Source organism: Centroberyx gerrardi, chromosome 10, assembly GCF_048128805.1.
Source record: "Centroberyx gerrardi isolate f3 chromosome 10, fCenGer3.hap1.cur.20231027, whole genome shotgun sequence".
Lineage (NCBI taxonomy): Eukaryota > Metazoa > Chordata > Actinopteri > Beryciformes > Berycidae > Centroberyx > Centroberyx gerrardi.
This window is the reverse complement of record NC_136006.1, coordinates 21737500-21763607: the sequence shown is the minus strand read 5'-3', so window position 1 is coordinate 21763607 and position 26108 is coordinate 21737500. Positions and strand designations below refer to the sequence as shown.

The 26108-nt window shown below is 43.3% G+C and overlaps 3 protein-coding genes across 4 annotated transcripts in view; 1 reads left to right on the top strand and 2 right to left on the bottom strand.

The window, feature by feature from the left end:
• Nucleotides 1-1713: 1713 nt before the first annotated feature.
• Nucleotides 1714-16166, bottom strand: f5 (coagulation factor V). The gene is made up of 27 exons (XM_071926321.2): nucleotides 15910-16166; nucleotides 15229-15311; nucleotides 14757-14879; nucleotides 13829-14041; nucleotides 13185-13346; nucleotides 12718-12939; nucleotides 12303-12468; nucleotides 11587-11767; nucleotides 11383-11479; nucleotides 10886-11091; nucleotides 9925-10072; nucleotides 9555-9767; nucleotides 8780-9175; nucleotides 8544-8614; nucleotides 6991-8330; nucleotides 6665-6833; nucleotides 6200-6436; nucleotides 5824-6040; nucleotides 5402-5581; nucleotides 5011-5127; nucleotides 4824-4895; nucleotides 4394-4479; nucleotides 4060-4215; nucleotides 3785-3929; nucleotides 3492-3643; nucleotides 2784-2966; nucleotides 1714-2594 (listed from the first exon to the last, which is right to left on the bottom strand). Exons 1-27 carry the CDS (start codon nucleotides 16071-16073, stop codon nucleotides 2448-2450), a joined length of 5646 nt encoding a protein of 1881 aa, XP_071782422.2. The 5' UTR covers nucleotides 16074-16166; the 3' UTR covers nucleotides 1714-2447.
• Nucleotides 16167-17519: 1353 nt separating this feature from the next.
• On the top strand, nucleotides 17520-24277 carry slc35a5 (solute carrier family 35 member A5). Of its 2 annotated transcripts, none has more exons than XM_071926371.2 (10): nucleotides 17520-17600; nucleotides 19300-19469; nucleotides 19691-19789; nucleotides 19882-20015; nucleotides 20494-20561; nucleotides 20846-21034; nucleotides 21753-21953; nucleotides 22059-22186; nucleotides 22446-22714; nucleotides 23423-24277. In XM_071926371.2, the coding sequence occupies exons 2-10, from the start codon at nucleotides 19343-19345 to the stop codon at nucleotides 23489-23491; spliced, it is 1284 nt and encodes a 427-aa protein (XP_071782472.1). In that variant the 5' UTR covers nucleotides 17520-17600; nucleotides 19300-19342; the 3' UTR covers nucleotides 23492-24277. The 2 variants fall into 2 exon arrangements, with proteins under 2 accessions (XP_071782472.1, XP_071782473.1); XM_071926372.2 differs by having other exon boundaries at nucleotides 17543-17600; nucleotides 19303-19469.
• Nucleotides 24278-24981: 704 nt separating this feature from the next.
• ccdc80 (coiled-coil domain containing 80) overlaps nucleotides 24982-26108 on the bottom strand; it is a 15075-nt gene continuing 13948 nt past the window's right edge. The window contains exon 10 of the mRNA XM_071926353.2: nucleotides 24982-25937. Within this exon, the coding sequence (XP_071782454.2) occupies nucleotides 25615-25937 (323 nt within the window). The 3' untranslated portion in view covers nucleotides 24982-25614. The remainder of the gene's footprint in view (nucleotides 25938-26108) is intronic.

The window sequence follows — 26108 nt, the reverse complement described above, 5'->3', positions numbered from 1 at the left end:
GGGGGGGTGGTGCACTGACCGTTTCAGCTCTTCCCGGTTGAAGTTACACTCCTCTGGCGTCTCCCTCATAAAAGCATGTTTGTAAACAACTTATGTGTCACTTGGCAGGCTGAGATGTAATACGGATATATTTATAGCCGCCGCGACCCTGTGCTTTTCATATTTTATCACGAGGCAGATTTTGACAGAACGAGGCCAAATTGTAATTAATATGCAGCAATAACATTTAAGCACCATCCGTTTCTTGACTCTTAAATCTTGGTCTCAAAGTGGATATGGGCCTAGAGTCGAGCTAATAGCACGATGTGGTCATACTCCATCCTTAGTGAATGACTAGTTTTCATTCATAGTTTAAGAAACTGCATGCATAGATGACAATTGTCTAGGTGTTCAGGACAGTGGTTCCCAAAGTGGGGTCTGGGGACTTCTAGGGGTCCTTAAGGGGGCTCCAGAGGGTCCCCACCAAAAGCAACAATAGTTACATTTCAACATTATTTCATTTGAAGGTAGTGCAATGAGATAATATTACGCTAGCCTGTATTATATTATCCTCAATGTTATCTGTGCATATATGTGGGGGGCCCGGACATTGAAAGGTTTGGGAACCCTTGGTCTAACTGTTGTTCCGCTAAAGTGAGGTTGGAGCGACATCTGGTGGTCTGAGGTGAAAACTGCATCCAATGCTTTGAACATAACCCTCCCAGAAAGTCACACCATCACTGTGATGTCTGGTCAGATGATTCAAAGTTTTCAGCAATGCAAACTAAATTGCCCTTAACTGCCTTAAAGAGATAAGTGTTTATGCTTGCCAGAAGGCCAGAAGGGCAGGTATCTCTGTGCTGGCTAAGACCTTTATAGAGCAGCTGATGCAAGTAACTGCTCCTGCTGCTGTTATTTCTCAGTGCAGTTGAATTGGGTGATTGCTTTTTCCATTTGACATTTCTCTACAATTCAAATTGCATGGAAGCATTTCACAAGCTAGTAGAAGATTCATTTCAAGTTTTTAGAAAAGCATACATCTGTGCTCTCCCTACAGGGATCAATGTACCGTCACATTATTATTATGGATTTCCACCATTAATTAACATGGCAACCGACAGCTGCTTCTCATCACTATTCCCAAACTCTCAGACAGCCAGCTGTCCAATAAAGCTATCTGTGGTCTAATCTACCTAGACAGATCAGTAGTGTACGGGACAGTCCCATGCTGAGACTTTCACACCTCCAGTGCCCAGTTTAACAGGGCTGGCAAATGGACAAACAGCATGTGTGTTTGCAGCTGCACGTGTCTGTTGACTCTGGGGGCCCTTAGGTGCTACTTAACGACGGGCTTTGCCTCAGCAGAGGTGCTAAAGGTGACACCTTCCGAGGCGCCATACAGATATCGATGTTCACATACTTGGCACGGCAGAGTGCCTCCCCATCTAAGCTCTCTCTCTCTGTCTGTCGTTTGCTGTCTCTCTCCCCATCTCTCCCTCTCCTCTCTCTCATTCACTCTGTATCTCTCTCCATCTCACCCTGTATCTCCATCTCTCTTTCTGTCTCTCTTTATAATTTTACCACAGATTTATCACGCTGTTTGCCAACAGGATCCATCAGTTTGTTTAGGCACAAATCATTGAGCCGACACTGTATAATAAGAATGGTAATTATATTTATTGACAAATAAATTACATGTTCTCTTAACTCTACTTACATATTTACATTTATTTATGTTCATTCATGATACAAAAATAAAGGATATAAAAGTGTGCAATTGGCAATATATGAAGGGTTTCATTACAGAATGCCATACATCCATTTTTGAAAAATGTAGCAACCTGAAAAACACATCTCCTCCCACATATCCTCAAAGGCTTTAAGACATCTTATAACTTCAACAGTTACCAGTGAGCTGCTTTACTTTCATGCCAGCAATCATTTTGTAAGAATATTTTTATTTTTTGACTGGTATCGCTTTTTGTAATGAAACTCTTCATGCTGTATTAATTTATGCTTCCCTACGTATGTAAGAGGCAGTAACACTGTCTGGGTATCTTATTGGCTTGCAACATCCATTCCTGGCTAGAATGTAACTCGAATTCCCCAGTGGCATGAATCCTAATTTATGTAGCAGTTGGTTTTACTTGCACATTTCACAAGCTGTATGATGAGCTTAACGAATGGCCTAACCATGCAAAGTGGATATTTGATGCAATGCATGTGTCTGATTGCTTCTGACTACACGCAAAGGCTATAATATAGTATATTTAGTATCCTTCATGGAAAGGTTAAAGGCTACCTGGCTACACAAGTGCCTGACTGTGCCAGTGTGTTTGGATGTGGGTGTGCATATACTGTATGTGGGCATATGTTTACGTGCATATGGGTGTGTGTGTTTGACTTGACCTGTCTTCATTTGTGTGTGTGTGTGTGTATGTGTGTGTGTGTGTTTCTATCTAAGTGCATCACTCAAAGTCGCAGCCCAGCAGCTCTATTCTCATGGTGATGTAGCTCTTCCAGCTCTTGGGGATGATTCGGATGAAGCGGGAGAAGATGGGAGGGTAGATGTAGTTCTTCACATGGCCGTTGTTATCTGTGTTCCCTATAAAAGTCTGGATTTGATAGGAGAAAGAGAAGGATAGAAAATTAAGAACCACTTCTCTACCAATGTCAAGAAAACTCCATTTACCAGATGAGGTAAAAACTATTAGAAATAAACCCTATCATGCATCCTGGCCCACACCGGGTGGGTTGGATTCTCCTCAAAACTACATTTCCCATGGGACTTTGTCCTGGCTTACCTTGGACATGTAGTCCTCATCGTCGCTGTATTGGTTCCAGTGTATCCCGTCGTTGCTGTACTCCAGGGCGTAGGAGATGACGTACATCTCTTTGCCCAGGGACTTGGCTCCTTGTGTAATAATACCTGTGATCTTCGTCACCTGGGGCAGCTCCACCTGCAGCCACTGGCGCATGTTATTATCCTGGGGGAGAGAGCAGAGAGAGATGGTAGATAATCAATGTGTGTGTGTGTATTGGTGTGTGCGTGCAAGTGTGAACTACAGCCCATGTGTATATGTGAGACACTGGGATTCCAACTGGAGAGAATATAGGACAGGGATGATGGTAGATCCAGGGTTCCCACACTCACTTGGACATCAAATGCAAAGATTTTTCAATGACCTTCAAGGTCTTGTTTTGAGAAAATCAAAAAAAAGGGCTCAAATTTGTCATGTTTTGAAATTGAAATCCATCAAAAATGTTTTACTTTTCTCAAATCTGACAGCAGCCCACTCAGGTCCTGCATTTAACATTTAACATCTATATTGACATTCTGTGTGTATGCCTATAGTTACAATATGTTCAGTATGAATTTGAATACATTCGCTTGCACCATTCATATTTGATATTTTGTGCATTTTTGTGTTTTCAAACAAGCTACATAAAATAGTTGTATAATTATCATCATTATTATTATTATTATTGTTATGATTATTATTTATTATTACCCCAGCCTGCCATGCGTTGGCGGTGCCCTGTGTGTTGAGGCGTGCCAGGGAGGGTTTCCAGGTTCCAGAGTACCAGATGGAGGCGGTGGAGCTGGCGGTAATACGATGATCCTCTATCAGGCCGTTCTCCATTCCCAGAGGCACAGAGCAACCTGGAGCAGGAAAGAAGCTATTAGAGGAACCTCAACTCTTCCCACTCTTGCTCTCTCTGTCTAGGTCTTTCTGTCTCTCTCGACCATATACACACACACACACACACACACACACACACACACACACATGCAACCTCTTACCGTCCAGCTCACAGCCGTAGAACTCCATGCGGACTGTGGCCTTGCTGTACCAGCTGACGGGGTGGAGTCGAATGAACCGTCCAACCAGAGGAGGAAAGAAGGTGTTCGTCTTAGTCTGATAGGCGTCCACGTTCCCAGTGAATATCTAGAGAAAGGCAGAGACAGCAAGAGAGAGAGAGGTGAGCAACAAAGAACAATCTTATCACACCCTTTTCTGTTAACTCGCAGCTGAAACCTATTTGCATTGATCATGGATGTGATCTAACTTCTCCCACCTTCCTGAAGTTCCTGCTGTCGCCCTTGTAGAAGATCCACTTCCTGCGGTCGTTGCTGTAGGAGATGGTGTAGTTGATCACATACTGGGAGTGGAACATCTGCTTGGCTCCCTGGGTCGCCACCCGGCTGATCACCACCGGCCGCAAGAAGTCCACCTGAACCGACGGAGTCCACAGGCAGCAGATATAAGCAAGGGTATTCACATAGAAAGCAAGCGTACACATGCACATATAGTCATGTACGCATGCATATATCCTTGTTATGATGTTTCTCTCCCTCTCACACAAGCACACACACACACACACACACACACACACACACACGCACACGTACCTGAATCCAGCTGTCGCTCTGCTCTGTGCTCCATGCATTGTATTTACCGTGGTTGTTCAGTCTGGCAAGATAAGGTTCCCAGTATCCTTCAAAGATGGAAATATATCCACATTTTTGATCTGATATGCAATGCAATTGTTGTAGCCTATTGTGAATATGTGTTATACGTGCTTATGTGTGTGTTAATGTGTTGTCTAATGTAGTGTGCAATGGAATGGAATGGAATGCGAGCAACTTTTCTTATGGTCCAAGACAAATTTCTCTACCGAGACCAATAAATCTAAATATAAATCTAAAAATCTATATTTTACTGATGATATCTCTGTTTACGGAGCCCTTAGTGCAGTAATTTCACAAGTGATTGTGATTGCAGTAGGTTCATGGTGTGTCAGTTGCCAGGACAGAGGGAGAGAGAGCAAAGTGTGGCTACCTCTGGTGTTGATTGCTGTGATCTGGTTGTCTTTCACACTCCCTGACCCTACACCCAGGGGATGGGAACAGTCTGGGAAAATGCACAAGCAATATAACAACATTAAAACACCACAAGAAGTCAACATATGAACACAGTTATGAAGTCATATTCTTAATGTTGCAACCTATTTTTTAGTGGCTCGTACCATTATCTAGAACCAGGAAGAGGGTCTGCATGCCCTTCTGTTGGTTGAAACCAATTTCTGACTCCAGCAGCCACAAGCCAGGCTTGGATGGCCACATCTCCAGAGTAGCAAAGCCCCCTGGGAAAAACAAATAGCTTGGTAAGTGAACATATACTGGCTCAAGTTCTTATTTTTGCTTATTCAATGATGATGAAATGTGAAATGGTAGCAGACCGCTTTCAATATTTGCAGTAGTTAACATTTGTTAACATAATTTGAAAATGTAACTATTGAGCTTCTGTATTATTTATCTAATTTGCTACTATGTGTCCACTTGCTGTCCACCTCTATTTCAAAGTCCAGCTTTCTATTTGAAATCAACAGATAAGACTGTTATGGAAAGAGTGCTGACCAGGCAGCAGTGGGTAGACGGCCTGTCGGTAGCTGTTGGTCTGCTTGTGGAGGAACGTCTGTCCGTGGAAGTGGACGCTCTGAAAGTCCCTGGGAGAGCCCATGTTGATCAGATGCCAGCGCGCTAGCTGGTTGGTGTACATCCTCAGGCCCTTCAGGCTGTATATAATGCCGTTGATGGCTGGGGATACAACATGGAGACTTTTATGTCACAGCACAACATCATTTTCTGGCTCAGTCACATGGATGTATGGGAGTAAAGCTAATTTATCTGTGTGACATCTACCTCGCTCATTTGACTGACTGACTCTGACTCTCATTGAACTATTATAAACAGTTGCTGTATGCGTACATAAAAATAAAAGTTATGAAAATCCTTAACCAGACTAGATGCCTTCATTACGGAAATGTAGGGTACATTACAGTGGAACTTGAGGTTCTGTCTGAAGTTGGGTTCCATCACCGTCCGTCGGCTTTTCCTCTCCATCCTCTCGCGGTTCTTCTCGTAGTACCAGCTCTGGGACTCATCAAAGGTCTTGAAGAGCAGCATGAACTCCCTCATGTCCTCCAAGTTCTTCTCCAGGTTGCCCTTTCGACACACCAGCAAAGGCCCGATCAAACCTGAGTGGATATCCCTCTCCTGTAGACAGAGCATACAGTAAGTTAAATATCATTATTTCATAAATAAATCAAATACTTCTGTTGAATTCAGCTGCATTGGTTTTGTGAAAATAGCATCCATCACTGACAACAACCATGCATTTCTCACAACAGTTAGAAGGTATTTCACTGTACTTACAGGATTAACACCAGAATAGTAGGCCCATGTCCGACAGTACGACTCGTCTGCCATTGGCCCCACCCTAGCATCGACCTTCCATAAATATGTGAAGGTGGTGTTGGGTTGAACCTCATTATCATATTTATACCAGTACTTGGACTCGTCCTCATAGGACAGCCCCTCTGCCTGCTTGGTGTAGGAAACCCCATTTGGGTGCAGGGAGAATGGGCGGTTGGCATTGTTCCTGAACACCACCTACAAGCCAGAAAGATGGATTCTGTGCTTAAAGTTGGGACTTTAAGCCTATATTTCCATAAAACAACCATCAGATTGTATATGTATATGTACATGTGTGAAAAAGAGATAAAACAGACAATTGTGATGCCTTCATAATAAAAGAAATTTAAAAAAAACATGCAGCATCCCAGGAGATTGCTAGTGTGTGAACGTGCAGACAGATTGTGACTTTAGGTTGGTGCTTACCATGATGCTCTGTCCGACCTCAGCCTTGATGATAGGCCCCAGGATGCCTAGATGCTCCCCTATCTCCCCACGGATATCAGGCTGTCTGAAGGCGGCATCCAGGTAACCTCGGAAAACCACCTTGGTGAACTTTGTTTCTCGGCTGCTTAGTTGCGACTTTTCCTGCCTCCTGTGGTGATAATATAGAGCCTTATTTCAGGTTTGCGCGTTTAGAAATATGCATCTGTATTGGCCGTACACATTTTTTTGTAAATCTGAATAACATTTTCATCTCATATTCCACTTTTCTCAATATTACGTGGCATTATGACCTCATCTGTGGTTACCTCTGTCCATAGCCAGCATAGTCCCACTCCACCTCCTCTGCGGAGATGAAGTATGTCTTGACATTCTGGCCAGCCATTTTTATGTAGTATTTGGTGGTCTCATCCATGGTGAAGGTGCTGATGTCTTCGTGGCTGCTGTAGGGGTCTTTGAAGGTCACATACTCATACTCATCCTCTTTAACATCTGCCTGTGTGCTATCCAGGCCTAGATGATCTGGTTCGACCCCAGGAACATACAGCATGTAGTCGCTGAAGTCGGGCCGGGGCACACCGATGACCACAGGCATGTTTATCAGGTCCTCCTCATCGGAGATGGGCTGTGGTGCGTGGTAGTGGGGTCGTGACCCACGGGGGGACATGCCTGGGTTGAATCCACGAGGAGAGAATGGTACTCCCGGCCCCTGGCCACTCCTGGCCTGGGGCCGGTATTCCTTCTTCCTCTTGGTTTTCATGCCATGGCCTTTCTGGGGTCTCTGTCGGCGGTTCACCTTCCTGATATTAGGTTTCTTTGTCAGGGTTGGGGTCGTTTGAGGGGTCTCCTCCCCAAAGTATTTCGTCATGTGCTCAGGAATCTCCATGGGGACCATTTGGTGCGTTCCCTCGTAAGTCCAGTTGTGCCCCTGTGGGTCGAGGGAGGTGGTTTTAATCACCTCTGTACTGTTGCCCTTTAGGTAGATGACCACTTCCTCACTGCTGTCCCAGGCACCCAGCCCCTCAGAGCTGCTGTCCAGAATAGGATCTCTGGAGAGGGAAAGGTTTACTGAAACCACTGTCTCATTGGTGAAGACTTCTACTGAGGATGTGTGGTTGAACCGGCCAAGAAGAGCTGTCACATTCTCCCCACTCTCAGATTTCATCTCCTCTGATATATTAACTGTGATATTTTGCAAGGCCAGAGTTTCTGTCAAAATACTTGTGTCATTTTCAAATTCCACCCTGTCAAAACTTGAATTGGCTGGAGTAGTCATGGCTTCAGGGGAATACGTTTGATTTCCATACTCTTGTTCTGTTGTGGTGCTCAGTGAATCGTTGACATTGGTCGTGTTACTTTTACTGTCCACCTCCAACTCCAAACTGGTTAGGTTGCGGCGGTTTGTTGCAGTGTTATTCACAGCCGTCTCATTGTATGACAGAGCGGTGAGCGATACGTTACCCTCCGATCTGCCATGCTGATTGGATGATAGGTCCTCCTGTATCTCGGGCCCGTTATCCAAGGCAGACAAGTTGGCCCCTGCGTCTAGGAGTACTATCTCCCCTGTGGTGTTGGAGCTGGGACTAAAAACAGGCACAGAGTAGGAGAACACATCCCCTCTGGTGATTTCCTCCTCTGACTCCTCCGCCTGGATCGTGTTCACAGAAGCCTGGTTTACACCCATCTGGGTTACATTCGTTCTTTCAGTCTCCAAGATGGAACCGACATTTCCGGGTAATGTTACGGTAAGATTGGTGGCCTCCGTAGTTAAGTTCCCCCCCATTAATGATAAAGTACTGTTATGAACGGTTGTGTTCTCTGTCTCAGGCACAGGGGCGTCATCAAGATTTGAAGCAACTACAGGAGCACTGCCATTCGTAGTTATGTTGTCATCCTTTAGTAATACACTGGTGTTATAAACTGTTGTGTTGTCTGTTTTAGAAACAGAGGAATTGTGAAAATCTGAAGTTACACTTCTCTTCTGTATATGCATTGTATTCTCACTGATGCTTTGGTTCAAATTCTTTGCTGTAGGGTTTAGTCCATCAACCTCTTGCCAATCTGACAATATTGTGTAATTTAATGGATTTGTGGTACCACTTCTCATCTCCGTCTCCTTGCTAAAAGAGCTTAGTTTAGGAGTGATGTTCGTATCTCCTTCAGCATGACCAACAACATCATAGTCGAGGAAAGAGAGATCCAACTCCTCTACACTCCGGTCTCGGGATTTGTTCTTCAGAGACCTGAGTCCTAATTCATCTATATACATTTCTGTGAGATCATCGATTGGCACTTCTTTCTTTTCTGTGACTGCCGGCTTCTCCTGTTCCTTCTTGAGCTCTTCGAGGGTAGGAGGTTTCCACACTTTGGTTGCGTCTGTCTCATAGTCAGTATACTCATATACATAGTCCCGGAAGCACTCCACGTCCTGAAACTTTACCCGCATCCCTTTGGTCGTCTCGTGGGAATTCAGGGAGGCCAGCAGCCAGACACCTGATTCAAGAGAGACACACAAAATTAATATCAACCATGGTATATTATTCTGCTGTATGCCATGTGTAAAAGATGTAATGTGCACATCAAAAACTAAGGAACTGTCAGTTATTTTTTCACATGTGTGTGTCAAATGGTGGCACTGCGTATTGATAATCTTGATACACGTGCACTAAATATGACACAGTATGACATACATATTAACTTTCTTCTGTCCAGGAAATGTATCAAGACAGGTCTATTTTGTTATATATAACATGTACAGTCTATACAAAATTAGAACACATATTTACATAGGTGGCACATTATTAGAACAGTTCAGTATTTTGATATACAATAAACTGATTGGTAAAAGAAGTCAATGTAAGCGCTGACTGACCAATGTTGTCCATGTTCATGGAGATGGTCTCTCCAGTCATGGGGTAGAGGCTGAGAAAGTCCTCTGTGCGCTCATTCAGCTCAAACGTGTGGCCGTAGAAGGTGGCTGTCTGGATGTAGTCCTGCGCTCCTATGCTGGACACGTGCCATGTTGCAATCTCACCATTGCAGAAGCCCAGGCGCTGACCGCTCTCAAACACATAACCGTTAATCGCTGCAAGGACAAAAAAAAAATGTTGGTCTGACAGGCAGCCAAAGGCAATGGGCTTATAGACATACGGCAGAAAGGAGCTGGTGAATCATATCTTTTAGGATTAGGTGCTATTATGAGCGTCAGTCACCACAGAATGATAGATTATGACAAAACTCACTGTGCATAACATTGGACTTATAAAAGTCTGGGTCTGCCTTGTTGACTCTGGATCGATCACAGTAAGAACGAATATTTTCATCCAGGTACCAACTCTTGTTCTCATCGAACACGGCAAACATGGCATGCTGCTCCTTGTCTGCTTTCAGCTATAGGAGCAGAACAAAAAACTGTATTCAGCTAAGAAAAACAGTTGTGTGATGATGATCTTAAGTGAGTTAATTTGTTGTTGTTCTTTTCAATGTGCTGCTTCTTTTTATGGAGGACATGAATGAACGCAATCGTGAAATGTTAAATGATTTATTATTTACTGCTATGCATCCAATAATCATGCCACAATAAAATGTGAAAGCGAAAATGAAGTATACATAAAAAATGAATTTCAAAAATAAATAGAAAAGATGCAAAGAAAGTTAAATCTACAGTTAAATCTAAAATTAATAAATTAATAATGTTTCTGTATGGTTCCGCCCCTTCTAAGACCCGCCCTCCCATAATGTATTGGTGGTATCATTAACATACAGTTTGCAATTTGAAATTTGAAATTTCATTGAAATGTCAAATGGGAGAAGCCAAAATGAAATGGGAAATGGCAATGTAAAACAAGTGCATGCAATTTTCACATTTTTTTCACATTTTATTTAAATTTTCAAATTCCTGTTCCATCTTTTCTACTTCTCTGAAATTTAGTTTTTCTACTTAGAATTTAATTTCCACATTTACCTTTCATTATGGTATGACTATTGCACACATAACAAATATTAAAACATTTGACATTTATCGACTGCATTTGAATTTTTGTTCTATATAGTAGACTACTTTTAGTTAGTACGGTACTTATGTATATAAATAATACTAAATATACTAAATAAAACAGAAAGCATTCAAGTTATGGATAAAGCTGTGGAAGGCTGTTAGCCTGGAAGTGTAAGTACGTGTAATATGCAATCGATTGTTTTTACCTGCACGTTTCTGACGTTGAGGGACTGACTCTTGCAGATGAGGAGCGGTCCTATCAGTCCGGAGGCGATGTCGCGCGGCGTGTCCACGGCGCTGTGGTACAGACGCGTCAGACACCGGGAGTCTCCATCCAAGGGCTCGTCCTCTTCAACCACTTTCCACTCATAGGTGTGGGTCTCGCCTGGCTGGACGCCGTGAGACTGGTTGCCTGGGAATACACAGAAAGCATTTCTATCTGTTTTATTCTCATCATTTTATATATCCAAAGCAGAGTGGGAAGTCCATTGTACAGCAATCAGTTTGTGTTTATAGTGAAGAGAGACAGAAATGTGACGAAAAAAGAGACATGGCAGCATTGCATAGGCTGGGATTTGAACCCATGTTGTCACAAGGTACATTATCAGATTAAGCTACTCAATTCAATTGTATTCTATTCAATTCTATTCTATTCTAGTCTATTACATTCTATCCCATGCTTGTGTGATATGATTTTGGTTACCTCCTGCAGGGTAGTTGAACCCCTCCTGTGATTTCTCTATTGTCAGTCCGTGTGGGTAGATGCTGTAGGGCCTGGAGGCCATGTTCTTAAAGACTATCTGTCAAAGAGCAGGAGGATGTGTGAAGGCTCACAGTTTAAAATCACTGTTAAATAATCATACAAGATCTACTTCAAAGGCAGCGTCTGAGAATGAAATGGTCTCACCTTGACAACATCTCTGATTTGCGCTCTGATCACTGGGCCCAAGATCCCAACCTCAGTTTTCCTTTGCTTGTTCTCTGCCCTCACAGTGAATGTTTCATCTGTGTACTGAGTGTACACCACCTTCCTGTACATCCCACCTATGCGGTTAGACCCCTGCTTCAGGTACTGGGACTTGTAGTCCCTAAACAAAGAGAGAAGACGTTTTATTTAAAGGTGTCATATGTTACATTTTAACATGAAGAGATCATTACCACATTCATTTTGAGACATTAGTACAATTACCGTAAAAAAACAAGACCATTGCTGAGAAGATTGGCAGCCTCTACCAGCTGCCTTTTACTGCTACATTTTACATTGTGAATCACTGGGTCGGATTTCATGGGAAATCTGCTGTATTGATTTACAGCACAAAACAGGAAGAGGGCACTGTTCTTCCAGCACAAACAGAGCTAAAGCTTTCAGATGTTTATCCACTTCAGTTAAGTCAAAGAGAAAACCTTTGACTGAGGAAGCAAACATCTTTACAATGGGAAGCAATAGGGTTTATGGGAAATGTGGTCTCAAGTTTGAGAAACACTACCACCAACAGTACCACTGGTGTGAGATAGAGGCTACCAATCATCTCAACCATGGTTTCATTCATATACAGTTTGTACAGAGTGAATACAGCTAAAAATCAGTTAAAATGTCATATATAAAGTGTACATGCTGTTTACTCGTCAATGTATGTCGGCATTTTGGGTGCGTAGTTCCAGACGATTTCCTCAGCAGCAATGAAGAATGGCCATTGCTTGCTGTGGCGTCTCTGCTCGATGGTCAGCCTGCGCCTGGGGGCCTCGAAGCCTTCACACTTCTTCACATCCACAAAACCATGCATGCCAGCTGCAAAGGGAGAAACATATCACTTCTTGTTGCTTTGAATAACACTGAATATGCCAAAGGAAAGTTCCTATTAACAAGTTTAATAGATGCTAGCACTTTCTGAAATGAATTGGACTTCATTTCAAGTAGTTCTATACACCCCAACATCCTTTATTATCGTGCAACAAGATTCCTTTTTTAAATGTTGGTGACGTAGAACAGAAACACAGAGAGCAGAAGATACCAGAGATGTAGATTCTATTCCTGTACCTTCCAGGTGACTGGCGGTGTGTGAGGAGAGCAGCCAGCGCCCGGGGTAGATAGCCGTCACGCTGGCGGTGGTGGCCGAGCCGCTGACCAGGCCGACCGATGCCACTTTATGGCCGGCCTGCTGCAGCACATGCCCGTTCATATGCACTGAGAACACCTCGGGCTCCGAGCTCATAGCCATCAGATGCAGGCTCACAGAGGTGTGGGTACACATACTGACATCTGGAGAGAAAAGAGGATTTTACTGTAGTTTATTTTGCAGAATATCTGGTGAATGTTGTTCACTGACACATAGAGAGATACAACTCATCATAAGTCTGTCATTTTGTTGGTAAAACTTCATAACCAGCACAAATAAAAAACTGAAAATATGAGCTGATCGACTACTGACTGACTGGTTGATTAGCTCTCTGACTAGCCGACTGATTGGCTGACTGTCTAACTTACTGACTGACTGTGTGACTGACCAGGCAGCGATCCACTTGTGTACCCATTAACGGTGTATTTGACATGGTTGTCTGCGGCATGGCCTGCTGGTTCGTGCCAGCTCAGTTTCTCGTCAAAAACCCCAAAGAGGAACACAGATTCCTGGTGGAAACGAGCCTGTTGCCCCGACTCATCCAGACTGCCTGGGGAGAGAGAGAGAGGGAGAGAGAGAGAGAGAGAGAGAGAAAGGGCAAGAAATCAATGGAAAATTTCATGCAACTTTGTGCTTTCTCCCAACAATGCCATACATGCAAAAAAATGAAAACACAATGAATGAACAATATAATTCTGAAATATAGGGAGAATGCGATATGGTCACAGTTTATTTGGATAGTCCAACTTTCTATCAGTGACTATAATGTGATGTGTGGTTAATGTGGTTAATGTTAGAAATAGGGTCAGATTAGGGTTGGATTTAGGGTTAAAAATGGGGTCACGTTTAGGGTTACATAGTCTGTGGAGATGCACCAAATAGACAAGTGATACTTAGTTGAACATCTACTTTTTGTCACCTGATAGTTGAGTATCAGCATTAGACTATCCAAATAAAGTGTTAACTGCCATATTTCCTCTGTTAAAGCCTGTAAGCACGCAATTGCAGAACCAGCTGTATTTCACTGCGTACCAGGCTTGCAGATGAGCAAGGTGCCGATGAGGCCCGAGTTGAAGTCCTGCACCATGTTTTGGTGGGAGATGTAGGTGTAGGTGATGCAGGTGGGGTCGTCTCTCTGGGGAGCCACGTCTGACGTCACCTCCCAGTAGTAAGTGTGTTCACAGTCGGGCTGCACCATGTCATCCTCCTTCTCCTTCAGCGATGTGTTGTCGAAGTACTGGGCTCCTGGGAGAGAGAGAGAGAGAGAGAGAGAGAGATTCAATTTGAATCAGGGGAATACTTTCGACATTGTGGTCAAGTAAAGAAAGATTAAAAATAATCCCTCATCTCATTATGGTCAAATTAATTGAATACCGACGCAGTGCAGGGGGGCTGGGACAGTATTGACTTTGTTAATAGAATTCGTGAAATAACTGGAGTAGAAACATTTGACTCATATCCCAAACATAATGAAGACTGGGTTAATGATTTAAGCAGAGTTTCCTGTATGCAATTCAGTCATTTTAAATTTCCTCTGCACTCTGACCTGTTAATTAAGGAATGATTAGTCTCAATCTCCTAGATCCACAAAGGCACTAATATCCCTCTTATTATATCTCTCTATATGTGTGGGCACAGACAGTGATTTCCTAAGGCTTAGGAAGGCTTCCTGTTGGACTTCAGTACAGTCTACTTCGTTAATCTGCCTGTCCTGGTTAATATTTCAGAAAAAGCCAAACACATCTGTTTGTCACATTGCCCAATGTTGTGTACTTAATAGAATGAGTAACATCAAGAACGCCCAATGCAGACCCTTTCCTTACAACGTTCCCAACAGGCCACCTATGTTACAGTGTGCCTGTCTGACATTTTTGGGGTCGGTGTCTTCAGAACTGGGTTAGCCACAGCCCAGCTGCAGCAGCCATAACATACATGTATGGCTGGGTGAAAAGGCACCCACCCTCTGACTGTTTCCCGTAAGCGATCCCATGTGGGTGGATGCTGTAAGGTCTGCCCGCCATGTTCCGGAAAGTGACCACGATGGTCTCGCCCTCCTGGCCCCTCAGTGTGGGTCCGAGCAGACCTGCACGGAAAGAGGTTTCAGTTTATTTGGAATCCGCCCAACTGGTATGTGTACATGTGTGGGCACACTGTGGCAAATGATGTAAACTCATAATGACTCATCATCAGTCATTATCTTTCTGTTTTCGTTTTCTTATTTCATCATGCAAGCAAATACAGTTTGAGGATTGGTTCCACATGCTACGTGCAGTAATGCTTTAATCATACTATATAAACAAAAAGACAGTACAGGTATGCTCCACCGTAGGCTGTTTCTATCTGCGTGGAAACTGTATTGAGAAAGAGGAGAACAATTTCCAAATAAGAGCCAGACAGTCAGTGGGTTAATGTAAACCCTAGAGGACATTTACCTAACCAGGCGGGATGAGTCTTAGCCTGCTTGAAGCCTTCCTCATACTCCCTAAAGACCACCTTCTTATAGGTGGGACCAGACCTGATGAATGGTGGAAAAACACAAACCATGAATCAGCACAGAGGAAACACCAGACGTATGCGTTATCCAGAACACACAGCAGCTCATGTCAACAAGACAATTTCTTCTTATACTGTAACTGATGTTCCACTATGTATGTGTGTGTGTCATGCCAACGCTGATAGTGCAACAAAAGAAGTATAAATACTATTTCATGATATTATGAAATGTAGATAGCACTGAATATATCTTATTGAGTCTTTATTTTTACATTTTTTGAATGACAAGCTGTCAAAGAAATTATGCCTGAATGGTTATTGGAATGTTTTTACAAAGTACAGCCAACTTCAACAACAGAATGCTAGTCCATCCAATAAACTGTCTCACAAAGTTATTATAAAATAGGCATATGTCATATGAAAAATGGAAAATAATGAAATCATCATCAAATATTCATGCAGTCACCACATACATACACAGAATCTATCACTCAGCTTGTGATCCGCAACACAGAAATGGTAAATCTAACTGAAAATGATAAATCCACAATAACTTGTGCAAAACCACCAAATCCTCCTCTTGTATTTTAATATCACTAATCCTGTAATGAGTATCCTACCTGTCCGGGCCATTGCCTGAGTAGTTCCAGTCTACCTCAACAGCAGCGATATAGTAGTGTCTCTCCCTGAGTTGGTCCTGGTCTGCTTTGACATGGAGGAGGACAGTCAGAAGAACCAGGACAGGCAGGAGACGCGAGGCTCCAGCCCGGGAACAGAGCCTCATATTTGGGATCAAAACTCCAGGTGAGAACGGTCTGTTCTGCGAGTCAAGAAGCTGTGATCTGACAGAGAGGTCCACTCTGTCCTTTATCTGACACTGTCACACACACCCACACACACACACTACTCACACACACAAACACACACACACACTACTCACACACACGTTATGTCCCAGGGCAATGAACTGTGTCTCGGCATATTTTTTTTCTCTCTCTTTTAATTGAAACCTTGTGTGTTGTGCTGTGAGTCAGCCCTAGGGGTGCAGTGCTTATTCCCATCATCTATGCAAGAGCACAGTGGGGATGACACTTGAAGATTTAACTACAAAGGATTCTGACCTCAAAGTGTCCCAGGAAAGTTTCTTTAATCTGTCTGTTCATCCACAGATGTGCCACAAAAATATTCCATAATTCACGGCCAATTCACACAACATTGCCTAATCATGTGTGACGGTGATGAAGTGAAAGCTAAACCCACCTCAGTTTACCCACTTTTTTTATTTCTGGAATAGAGTTTACCCAACTTTATAAGCTGATAGAAATCTTATAGCATACATCAAAGTAAGTAGTGTCAAACTGATGAAAGTTACGTGATAATAAGGTCTATTATAGTAACAACAACAACAACAACAACAACTACAACAGCAACAACAACAACAACAACAACAACAACAACAACAGTGTGACACATTGATCATCTTGGGGAAACTCCGAGGTCAGGATCAACTGCAGAACAGTATTTCCGGAGCTGGTAGGGATGGGTGCTATAGAGTTTAGCCACCTTCTTATTTAACACTAAATCACTCTGTGTGACTGAAAATAGAAGAGTAGGCAAAATTAAAAAGCCAAGAACTTTTGGTTAAGTCCATCTCCCTCCTCAGTTCTTGAATGTAAAACAGAAAGTGATTACTTTTGTTCTCAAAGACCTATTGTTCTTCCTGACAAGTCGGGACAATCTATGACTGTGTACAGTGGAAATCTCAGGAAATTGCAGTGTCTGTCTGGATCTTCTTGGTATAGAGCTCAACAGTGACCGCCCACTTTTGAACGGCTCCGGTTCCAGGAAGGAAATTTCCCATTCATTCCTCCATTGACGTTTCAGAAAATCCTTATATAAAGAATTTTAAGCAAAAAAAAAAAATTGGAAAACGGAAAAAAAAGCAAAAAAAAACACCTTTTTTCTGTTTTCCAATTTTTTTTGCTCCGAATCAAATGTTTTATGGTCACGATTCATCTCGTAGTTGGTTGGCTTAGTTCCAGGCTTAAAACCTAGTTTAATACATCCATGCTTAAAACTCTTCATATAAGGATTTCCTGAAACGTCAATGGCGGAATGAATGGGAAATTCACTTCCTGGAACCGGAGCCGTTCAAAAGTGGGCGGTCACTGTTGAGCTCACATAAATAAAGATGACGTCAACACGGTACCTGCGGTAGTGCGCCTGCGCAGATTCCGATTGATCAGGAAGCACCAAGTATCGACGCTGCGTTGTCGATTCAGCGATGTCCCGGAAAAAAGCGGAATAAAGCGTAAGATTCATTCATAAACTTTATGTACATCTTATTGGGGACACCGTAAGAGGATATGTGGCTGAATATCCAAAAGCACGCACGTGTTGTTTGGACATGTTCAGACAGAGACGGGTGTTGGCAGTGTTGTTTACATCCTGAAAACATTGTGACACTTGTGATGCAAATGAATTTAGCTCCAAGCTAACACACACTGTAATAGGTGATTTAAAAGTTCGCTAGGTTACATGTCGTTACATTGTATTGGTCCGGTTGGTTTCACATTGGCTGCTTATTTGGTATTAGCGTCATATTACTTGTAGAAATCGCTATACGGTTACGTTTCCTGCCACTTCGCCAATCTGTGTGACATTGTACTGTATGCACCTGCTGATTTCCATTCAAGTTTCAACGTTACACCTCAGACGTCTACTGTAAAATCACTACATCGTAACAGGGCTGAACATTTGGATACTATTTAATAACTTTTGTATGTTACAGAGTATGTATTTACATGCGCCACGAGAGGCTTTAGGACGGTTTAGCTTAATTCCTACAAGTTACTGCAAAATCCTTTGCAGTCTAACTGATGTCCAGCTAGGAACACTGTAGTTATGACTTGTACACTGACTTAGTAGAATTGGATAATATAAACATATTGCAAGTGCATGAAAATACCCTTAGGCTAATCATCCTTGTTATCTTGTCAGCAAAGGCGCTCTGAGCACAGAAGACCTGTGTTGTCTTGGTAAACAGCAACAACCTCAGCTAATGTGATAACTGCCTCTCTTCTGCTTAACTGTGGAATAAGGCGCTCTGTGTTTGAGTCTGGTCTTTGCCACTGTCTTCGGCTCTCACATGCTTCTGATCAACTGAAAGACCTCAGAGGAGGCAGACCAGGACAGTTGTTGTTCACCATCTGGATGTCAAACCAGGACAGGGAGAAGAGCTAATGTAGAACAGTCTAGTTTGTGATGGCTGGAGAAGAGATGTAAAAAATGTTTGAGTGGTTTAAATGTGCCATGTTGATTCCATGTTTGGATCCTTTTTATGGTCAAGGACAGTTAAGCAAGGTTGCATAGAATGAGCTGTTAATGTGCTGCGTTCACATTTCTATAGACATGCACTGCTCCTGATCAGCTTCTTTACAGACATGCACTGCGAATTTCCCCCCAAAATTCAATCATAAAATGTCCATCAAATTTCTCCAAACAGCATGGAGCATAATCCCACTGTTCTGTAGCCAAATGATTGCACTGTGGGTTCAAAAGTCCAATATTTACCTCATTATCTCTGTGGAGCTGCGATGGCTTACTTTCTGTGTGTTTGGTGGTCCTGTGAACTTCACTGGATGTTCGACATTTCATTTTAGGGTGCACTATTCCTTTAATGGATAAATTTGAGTTCACTGTTTTACAGGATACCATTGCGATGTCAGACACAAATGAAAAATCCAGAAAGTTGTCATTCATGTCGTGGAATTTTAAGAGGTGTGATCACAAATTTACTTATTTGATGAAAATCTTTCACTGTGTTTGTTTTGATTGAAATGAATATAGTATTGCCTAGACTTTCCTTGTTGGTGACATAAGAATTCAGGACGTTGGAGAAATTGACACGACATGAAAGTAGTTCAGTTGCAGGGCGTTACCTCTTTTCTGTTCCCTCTTGTTGCTGTTTTAACTGGTCGTGTGTGTTTGTGTGTTTTCGGTTGATCCAGCAGGTTTTAATGTGAGAGGATCCGTCCAGCCCCGGCCCCAGCCATGGTGTGCTGCCGTCCCTGCCCCAGGCTGTGCTCCCGCTCATCGGCCTACACTCTGGCTCTGGGCCTGGGCTTCGTCACCCTGGGGACCAGCCGCATCCTGCTGCTCAAATTCTCCGCCAATGCCGGTGACTGACAGCTACACAGATATTCTGTTTCCCAGAGAGACATAGCCTTAGACAGCTTAAGCAGTATACATTTTTGGTATTTTTGGTCTCCTTTTTCAGCAACTTCTCCAAGTCTTCTCTCACCACGAGTGTTATGAATCAGTTCCAGTTTTTTTTTGTGTATTCCGCCCAAGCGTTAGCGTCTTGCTGACTGTGTTTCTTTGTTCCTGATTTATTTGCAGAGAACAAGTATGACTTCCTCCCTGCGTCTGTCAATCTACTGGCTGAGGCGCTCAAGCTGCTCTTCTGTCTGGCCATGTCACTCAGGGTCATAGTCCGAGGTAAGCGCCATTGATTGAATATGCAGCTGTCTCGGTGTGTGTGTGATGAAACGGTGTGTTTATTCACTCTTTGTTATTGCTTGTTTTTCCAGAGGGCCGTTCACGCAGAGAGCTGGGCTGTTCCTCTAGTCCTTCCTTCCTCAGTTTCCTCAAGTGGTCTGTCCCTGCTTTCCTCTACTTCCTGGACAACCTCATCATCTTCTACGTTATGACCTACCTGCAGCCTGTGAGCTTCTCTCTCTACTACCACAATTAGCTCAATACCTGCCCATAGTTTATACCTGTATCCATAGGATTTCCCTCTATTAAACTCTTAGGCAACCCCATACATAATTTTTCTCACCACCTGAATGAAATATTTTGTATCTTAATGTTGCATTTGGGCTTCTGTGGGAGTTCTTATCACATCTGTTGTTACCGAATTGCTTCAAACTGGCTTATTTCTGCATATAAAGCTTGTTGCAAATGCATGTTTCACCATGCAAAACCCACCCGACTGGTAACTTTAGCACATTGCCCTCTTTGAAAGCCAGGGAAAACCCTGTACTGTGATGTAAATAGACGTGATCTTCCAGTAGCATACCAGCTTTTAGAAAAAGTTCTTCCCTTTGTGTGTACGGCTTAGGGGTTTGATACAGTCGTTAAGTGCTGCTATCACTCTGTTGTATTATCTCTAAGCCCTCACTCCTCCCTCTCCTCCCCAGGCCATGGCAGTGTTGTTCTCCAACTTTGTCATCCTGACCACAGCTATCCTCTTCAGAATTGTTCTTAAGTAAGTGACTCAATCAGCAGTAATGTTATGTTCTTTTTGAGATTGTACACTACAGTCTGTACGTTTTTGTGACTGTGAATGTGTCTGATGGTAGATAACACGGGTGATGACCGCACAGTTCAGACATCTCCCCCATTTGCTATGCTGTTGCAAATCCATAGCTAGTCACTTCTTGTGTAGCTTGTTTAGAGGAGACATTTGCATTTTTAACAGTGTTTATGTCAACTATCTTTCCTTCATCCTGGGATAAAGCTTTCATCTGTGTGTCTCCTCTCCTCCTCCAGGAGGCGCCTGTCCTGGGTCCAGTGGGCAGCGCTGTTTATCCTGTTCCTGTCCATCGTTTCCCTGACAACGGGGTCAGGGAGCAGCCAGCAGTCTATAGCTATGCCAGGTCTCCACTCCAGCGCCTTCTCCGCCCCCTCCAACTCCTGCCTGCTCTACACACAGCTGCTGGAGCAGATGAGGAACAGCAGGTAACGTGATCAGAATGCAGGAATATGTAAATGGGTGATGAACGGGATTCCTGAACGACTTGCGGTTTTTACTACCCCAAAATGACCATAATATATCTACAGGGGGTTGATAGAGTTGTTGATCAATACCTCAGGGTTACCACAGGCCTTGAAAATCCTGTGGTAAATGAAATAAGTCCTTGAAAGATTTTGAAAACAAATGGATGGCCTTGAAAGTACTTAATTTTTATTAAAATGTAGCACCCAAATTCATCAATATGCCTCAGCTATCTAGACCCCTCTCATGAACACCTCCTGAGGAGATTTGCGTTGATATAGCTGCAGTCACTAAAACATGTAATTTACCCCAAAACGTATCAATTCCTTGAACTTCACCCAACAAGACCTTGAAAGTCAGCGAAAAGTCCTTGAATTTGATGTCCAAGTGTCCAAGGGAACCCTGATACCAGTAACTCCATAACTCGATAGCAAATGCAACTTTATTGTTTGTGTCAATTACAGACATCGTAGCTTAAGGGGACATGGGAAGTCAGGACTCTGCCAGAGACTTGTGTAGGAGGAGACATTCTGCCGATGTTGTTGCAATTCCTACTGGTCGCTGATAAAGATCATAGATTTCTTAATACCCCCTTAAAGACAACTATTCATTTATTGTCAGTCAGTTAGACTCATTTATTCTCTGTTATTCTTCCTCCCCCTGTGTCCTCGCCCCCCCCAGTGCCAGTGAATCGTGGGTGTCCTCCCTGCCAGGACAGGCCTGGAGGGACAAACTAGTGGGGAAGCTTCGCTCTCTGGGTGTGGGTCACATCCTGCTCCTCCTCCAGTGCTTCATCTCAGCCATGGCCAACATCTACAACGAGAAGATCCTCAAAGAAGGAGACCAGCTGACTGAGAGCATCTTCATCCAGAACAGCAAACTGTAAGAGGCTCCGTGGAAACACAGCAACAGCTAGCAATAGTGGCGGTAGATGATAATAGATAATGGTAGAAGATAACCTTAATCCCCTCCTGTGTGGTGTTGCAGGTATGCCTTTGGTGTGGTGTTTAATGGTCTGACCCTGGGGCTGGGCAGGGAGGCACGTGGCCTCACCCTGCACTGTGGTCTCTTTCATGGGCACAACATCTACTCCCTGGGCCTGGTGCTGGTCACTGGTGAGTAACAATGTAAAACATGCTTTAGTCTCAAAATAAGAGCTGCACAGTCATTAAAATCCATCAACAATATTCTATAAAAGTAAATTTCATATGCCAACACACCCTAGAGATGAGGTTTACCAAATTGCCTTGACTTTACGTTGTGCATTTGAAAAATTGACCATACAGGTTCAAGTATTTTCTGATTGAAACCACACTAATGCAATCCAACATAATGCATGAAAGATAAACCCTTTGTCTTCTGTCTTCTGCCCAGCTGCCCTGGGTCTATCCGTGGCCTTCATCTTGAAGTTCAGAGACAACATGTTCCACGTGCTGACGGGCCAGATCACCACCGTTCTGGTCACCACCTTCTCCCTCTTCCTGTTCGACTTCCGCCCTTCGCTGGACTTCTTCCTCCAGGCCCCCGTGGTCCTGCTGGCCATCTTCGTCTACAACGCCAGCCGGCCCAAGGACCCGGAATACAGCCTGCAGCAGGAGAAGCTGCGGGTCATCAACGGAGAGGTGTTCGAGAGGTCCAGGGGGGTAAGGAGCACGGCGATGGAGCTCTTTGTATGCAAAAACCGCAAACCTGCGCTAGTCACGCACACGGGCCCACACACACCTTTTTTATCAAACAGCATCACACACTTTTCAGTCTAAAACATCCCCACACACACATAGACCTAGCTCTGTGTAGGAAACCTGGCTCTCATTTCCGTGTAATGTGATTTCTTCGGTGCGGAAGGAACCCTGATTCCCTGCAATGAAAACAGCATTCAGACACGTACTGCTGCCTCACCTCACATAACTTCATTAGGTCAATGCAGTCTATTAGGTTTTGGAAGAGGAGGTTATCAGACGGAGCAGGTTTCTATCGGGGCTTTGTGAGGACACTGTCCTGGAGTCAGCAGTGCTTTTTGGTAGTTTCATGACCAGCATAGGATCTGTTATGTGTGAAATACTCAGCAATATTCAGATGTGTTTTGTTCTTTGGTAGAACACTGTCAAAAGCACGTAGCTGTTTAGCAGCTGTAGCTCTAATATGGAAGGTATTTCCCCTCTGTGTTTTTAAGGCAGTAAATCCTCCGCTGTCTGAGGACAACTTAGTATCATATACACCAGCTTCCTAACAGCTTGCTGGCAGAAACACCATGATTTTTCCAGGTTTATCCGCTGTATTCGTCCACCATTGAATCAATAAAGTATTTGTGCATTCATTCTGATACGTTCTTAATGTGCTTTGTGTTGTAGGATGGCGAGGAGCTGGAGAGACTGACAAAGCCCAACACAGACAGTGAATCAGAGGAGGAATCTTTTTAGTATTGCATTATGCGATGACTATAAATCAACATGAATAAAAGGATTTTGGTGTCCTGTCTCCGCACAACGGACTTGTATTCCCCTGGATACTGCATTGTTACTTAGACTATTTCTTGGTCTATCATAGCATTTATCTGAATGGCTGGCTGGTTAAATACAGTGATTGACAGTGTTGTGATTGTGTGATGAGCTCTGTTGGACATGTAATTCCGCTGTCTTTGTGGCAGCTATAAGGCTATTGTACATAATTTTGAAATGTGCCTGTCTGTCTGTGTATGCGTGCTGTAACGTATCTCTTAATGCAGTGAAAGAAACATCAAGAGTACAGTACATCAGTGTATGTGCTGGGAAAGAATTGCATTACTGTGATTGGCATTTGAGAGATGGAAGCTTAAAGGTTTCTATTATTGACTGTTCGTTTTCTGAATGATTGAGTTTTTTATTGATAACATTGTGTGGAGCAGCAATTATTGTGGTGCAGCTATTTGATTGTTTGAAGGGGAATGGAATAATGTTTAATGACTGTATTACCTTGTCTTATACCTGGACCATCAGTATGGACGTAATGGAGAACTGAAGTGTCAGTTCATGAAAGCACAACACACTGGCTCTTGGTTCACTTTCTCAGCCTTGAACTCATTTCCCTCTGCTCAGATGGAGGAATCTGTTGTCCTGCACAACTGTGAAATTTCAGTTTCTCTTATACTGTTAGCATGTTGTTTGTGCCATAAAACATTAACTTGTATGAATGCCAAATTACCTTCTGGAATAAATACTGCAAACATATCCCCATTGAATGTTTGATTATTGGTTAGATGGATTGTTATTTTATGCACCTAAAAGTAAATTCAGGTTATCTAAAAGCTGAAAATGTGTGTATGTGTAAGCAGTGAAGTAGCAGGAGGATAGGAGAGAGGGAGGAAATTCAGTGGGAGGAAGGGAGTGTGGAGGAGGATGGGGGAGGGGGGGAACAAGGATGGGAACAAAAAGAACAATGGTGGAGGAGTGGAAGCATGAGTAGGAGGAGAAAGGATGAGAGGATGGTGGAAGATGGAGAGAGGAGGTAGGAGAAGGAATAAGGATGGTAGGTGGGAGGAAAGTGAAGATAGGAGGATACACACACACACACACACACACCATCACCTAAGAAATCAATATTAGTATTCCAACAGTGTTTTAAAAGTTACCTTCTACATTACTTTCCATTCCTACTGTATTGAATATAACATCAAAGCACACATTTTTCTGAATGTTTAATTTGAGAAAACATTAATTACTAAATGGTCAATAAAATGTAGTCAAGTGTGATTAGTCTTTCCCTGTATCAACTGTTGTGAACTTAATTTGAAGGTGCATCCCATGCAGTAATGTTATCAGGTCACTAGGAGGCGATGTTGCTCAGAAGATGCTTGCAGTGGGCAAAGTGTAGACCAAAAACCTTTCCTGTAAACATTGATATTCTGTGGACACTGAAACCAACTCAGAGACCATTGTTGGTAGTAAACAAATGTTTATTTGTCATATAGCACAATAGAGTATAAATAAGAACATCGTATAGTAACAGGAACTTTACAAAAGAGAAATAATGTGGCAGCTTCCTTCCATAAAGTAATGGGTAACTGTACCTCAAATGCAACAGATGTCCAATAAATACATATATGTCTTATTTTAGCCCATTATCTACAAAATAAAGGTCTGTGCTGATAAGATGAAAATGTAAATTTGGCCTGGAAGGCAAGTGAAGGAGACAGATAATGTAACGTGCAAAACACTCTTTGTTTGAAGTTTGAAATGTAAAAAAGTACAGAAGAGATCCCTGAACCTCCAGGATCAGCTACACTTCTTTGACTAACCAGTTCTGATTAAAGGTCCTTGTCTTTTACCATTACCTGCCAGCACACGCTATATATCAAAGACCCAGAGAGGTGGAAGTGACAGGATTCCACTAAGTGCTACAAAACTTTCAAGGACCTCACTCCAACTGAGCCGACTGCCTGGTGGAGGATGGGTAGGAAAGAGGAAAAGGTTAAAGGTCAAATGAACCAGGGCCAATAGCACCAAACACCACCAGTCAGGGATGAGTTAGGTTACACACCCTTGGTTAGCACACACGCACACACCTGTTAGTAACCGTAACCCTGGTGATAGCCGTCCTGGTAGCCGTGTTCGTAGCCATGCTGGTGGTAGCCGTAGCCGCCGTACTCGTCCTCTGGGCAGCGCATGCCCAGTGACTGCTGGATGGCCATCTCCTGTCTGCGTAGCTGCATAGAGTCCACCAGGTCATAGATGATGGCCATGGACCACATGGGCGAGGGGTACCAGGACTTCACGTTGCCGTCCTTCCCTACCAGCAGCATGGAGAAGTATTCTGGACTGATCTGGAAGTAGTTCCTGATGTCCTTCACCAGGTTGCCGGACAGCCCCTCACGCTCCACCGTGGCAGTCCCTGGATAGGGCAGAGATCAAGGTTGGTAGAGAAGTCTTAAGTTGAAACAGCAAGAAGTGCACGGCTTTGTTTTTTCTTTATTATCTGACCATTTTCCCCCATTCAGTACCGCTGAAGCCTGGCAGTCGACCTAGTTTCTACCGTCTTGCATAAGCCTGACTCCCCCTTCTC

Bases quoted from the DNA above. Each gene is read 5' to 3' on its own strand.
- f5 (XM_071926321.2), bottom strand. From the start codon at position 16,073: ATGAGGCTCTGTTCCCGGGCTGGAGCCTCGCGTCTCCTGCCTGTCCTG. The intron at 8,615-8,779 runs GTACCACAAATC...TTTCTAAAACAG, and splicing joins GGAGACGGAGATGAGAAGTG to ACAACACAACAGTTTATAAC. The intron at 2,595-2,783 runs GTAAGCCAGGAC...TATCAAATCCAG, and splicing joins ATGAGGACTACATGTCCAAG to ACTTTTATAGGGAACACAGA.
- slc35a5 (XM_071926371.2), top strand. From the start codon at position 19,343: ATGGTGTGCTGCCGTCCCTGCCCCAGGCTGTGCTCCCGCTCATCGGCC. The intron at 20,016-20,493 runs GTGAGCTTCTCT...TCTCCTCCCCAG, and splicing joins TTATGACCTACCTGCAGCCT to GCCATGGCAGTGTTGTTCTC. The intron at 22,187-22,445 runs GTGAGTAACAAT...TCTTCTGCCCAG, and splicing joins GGGCCTGGTGCTGGTCACTG to CTGCCCTGGGTCTATCCGTG.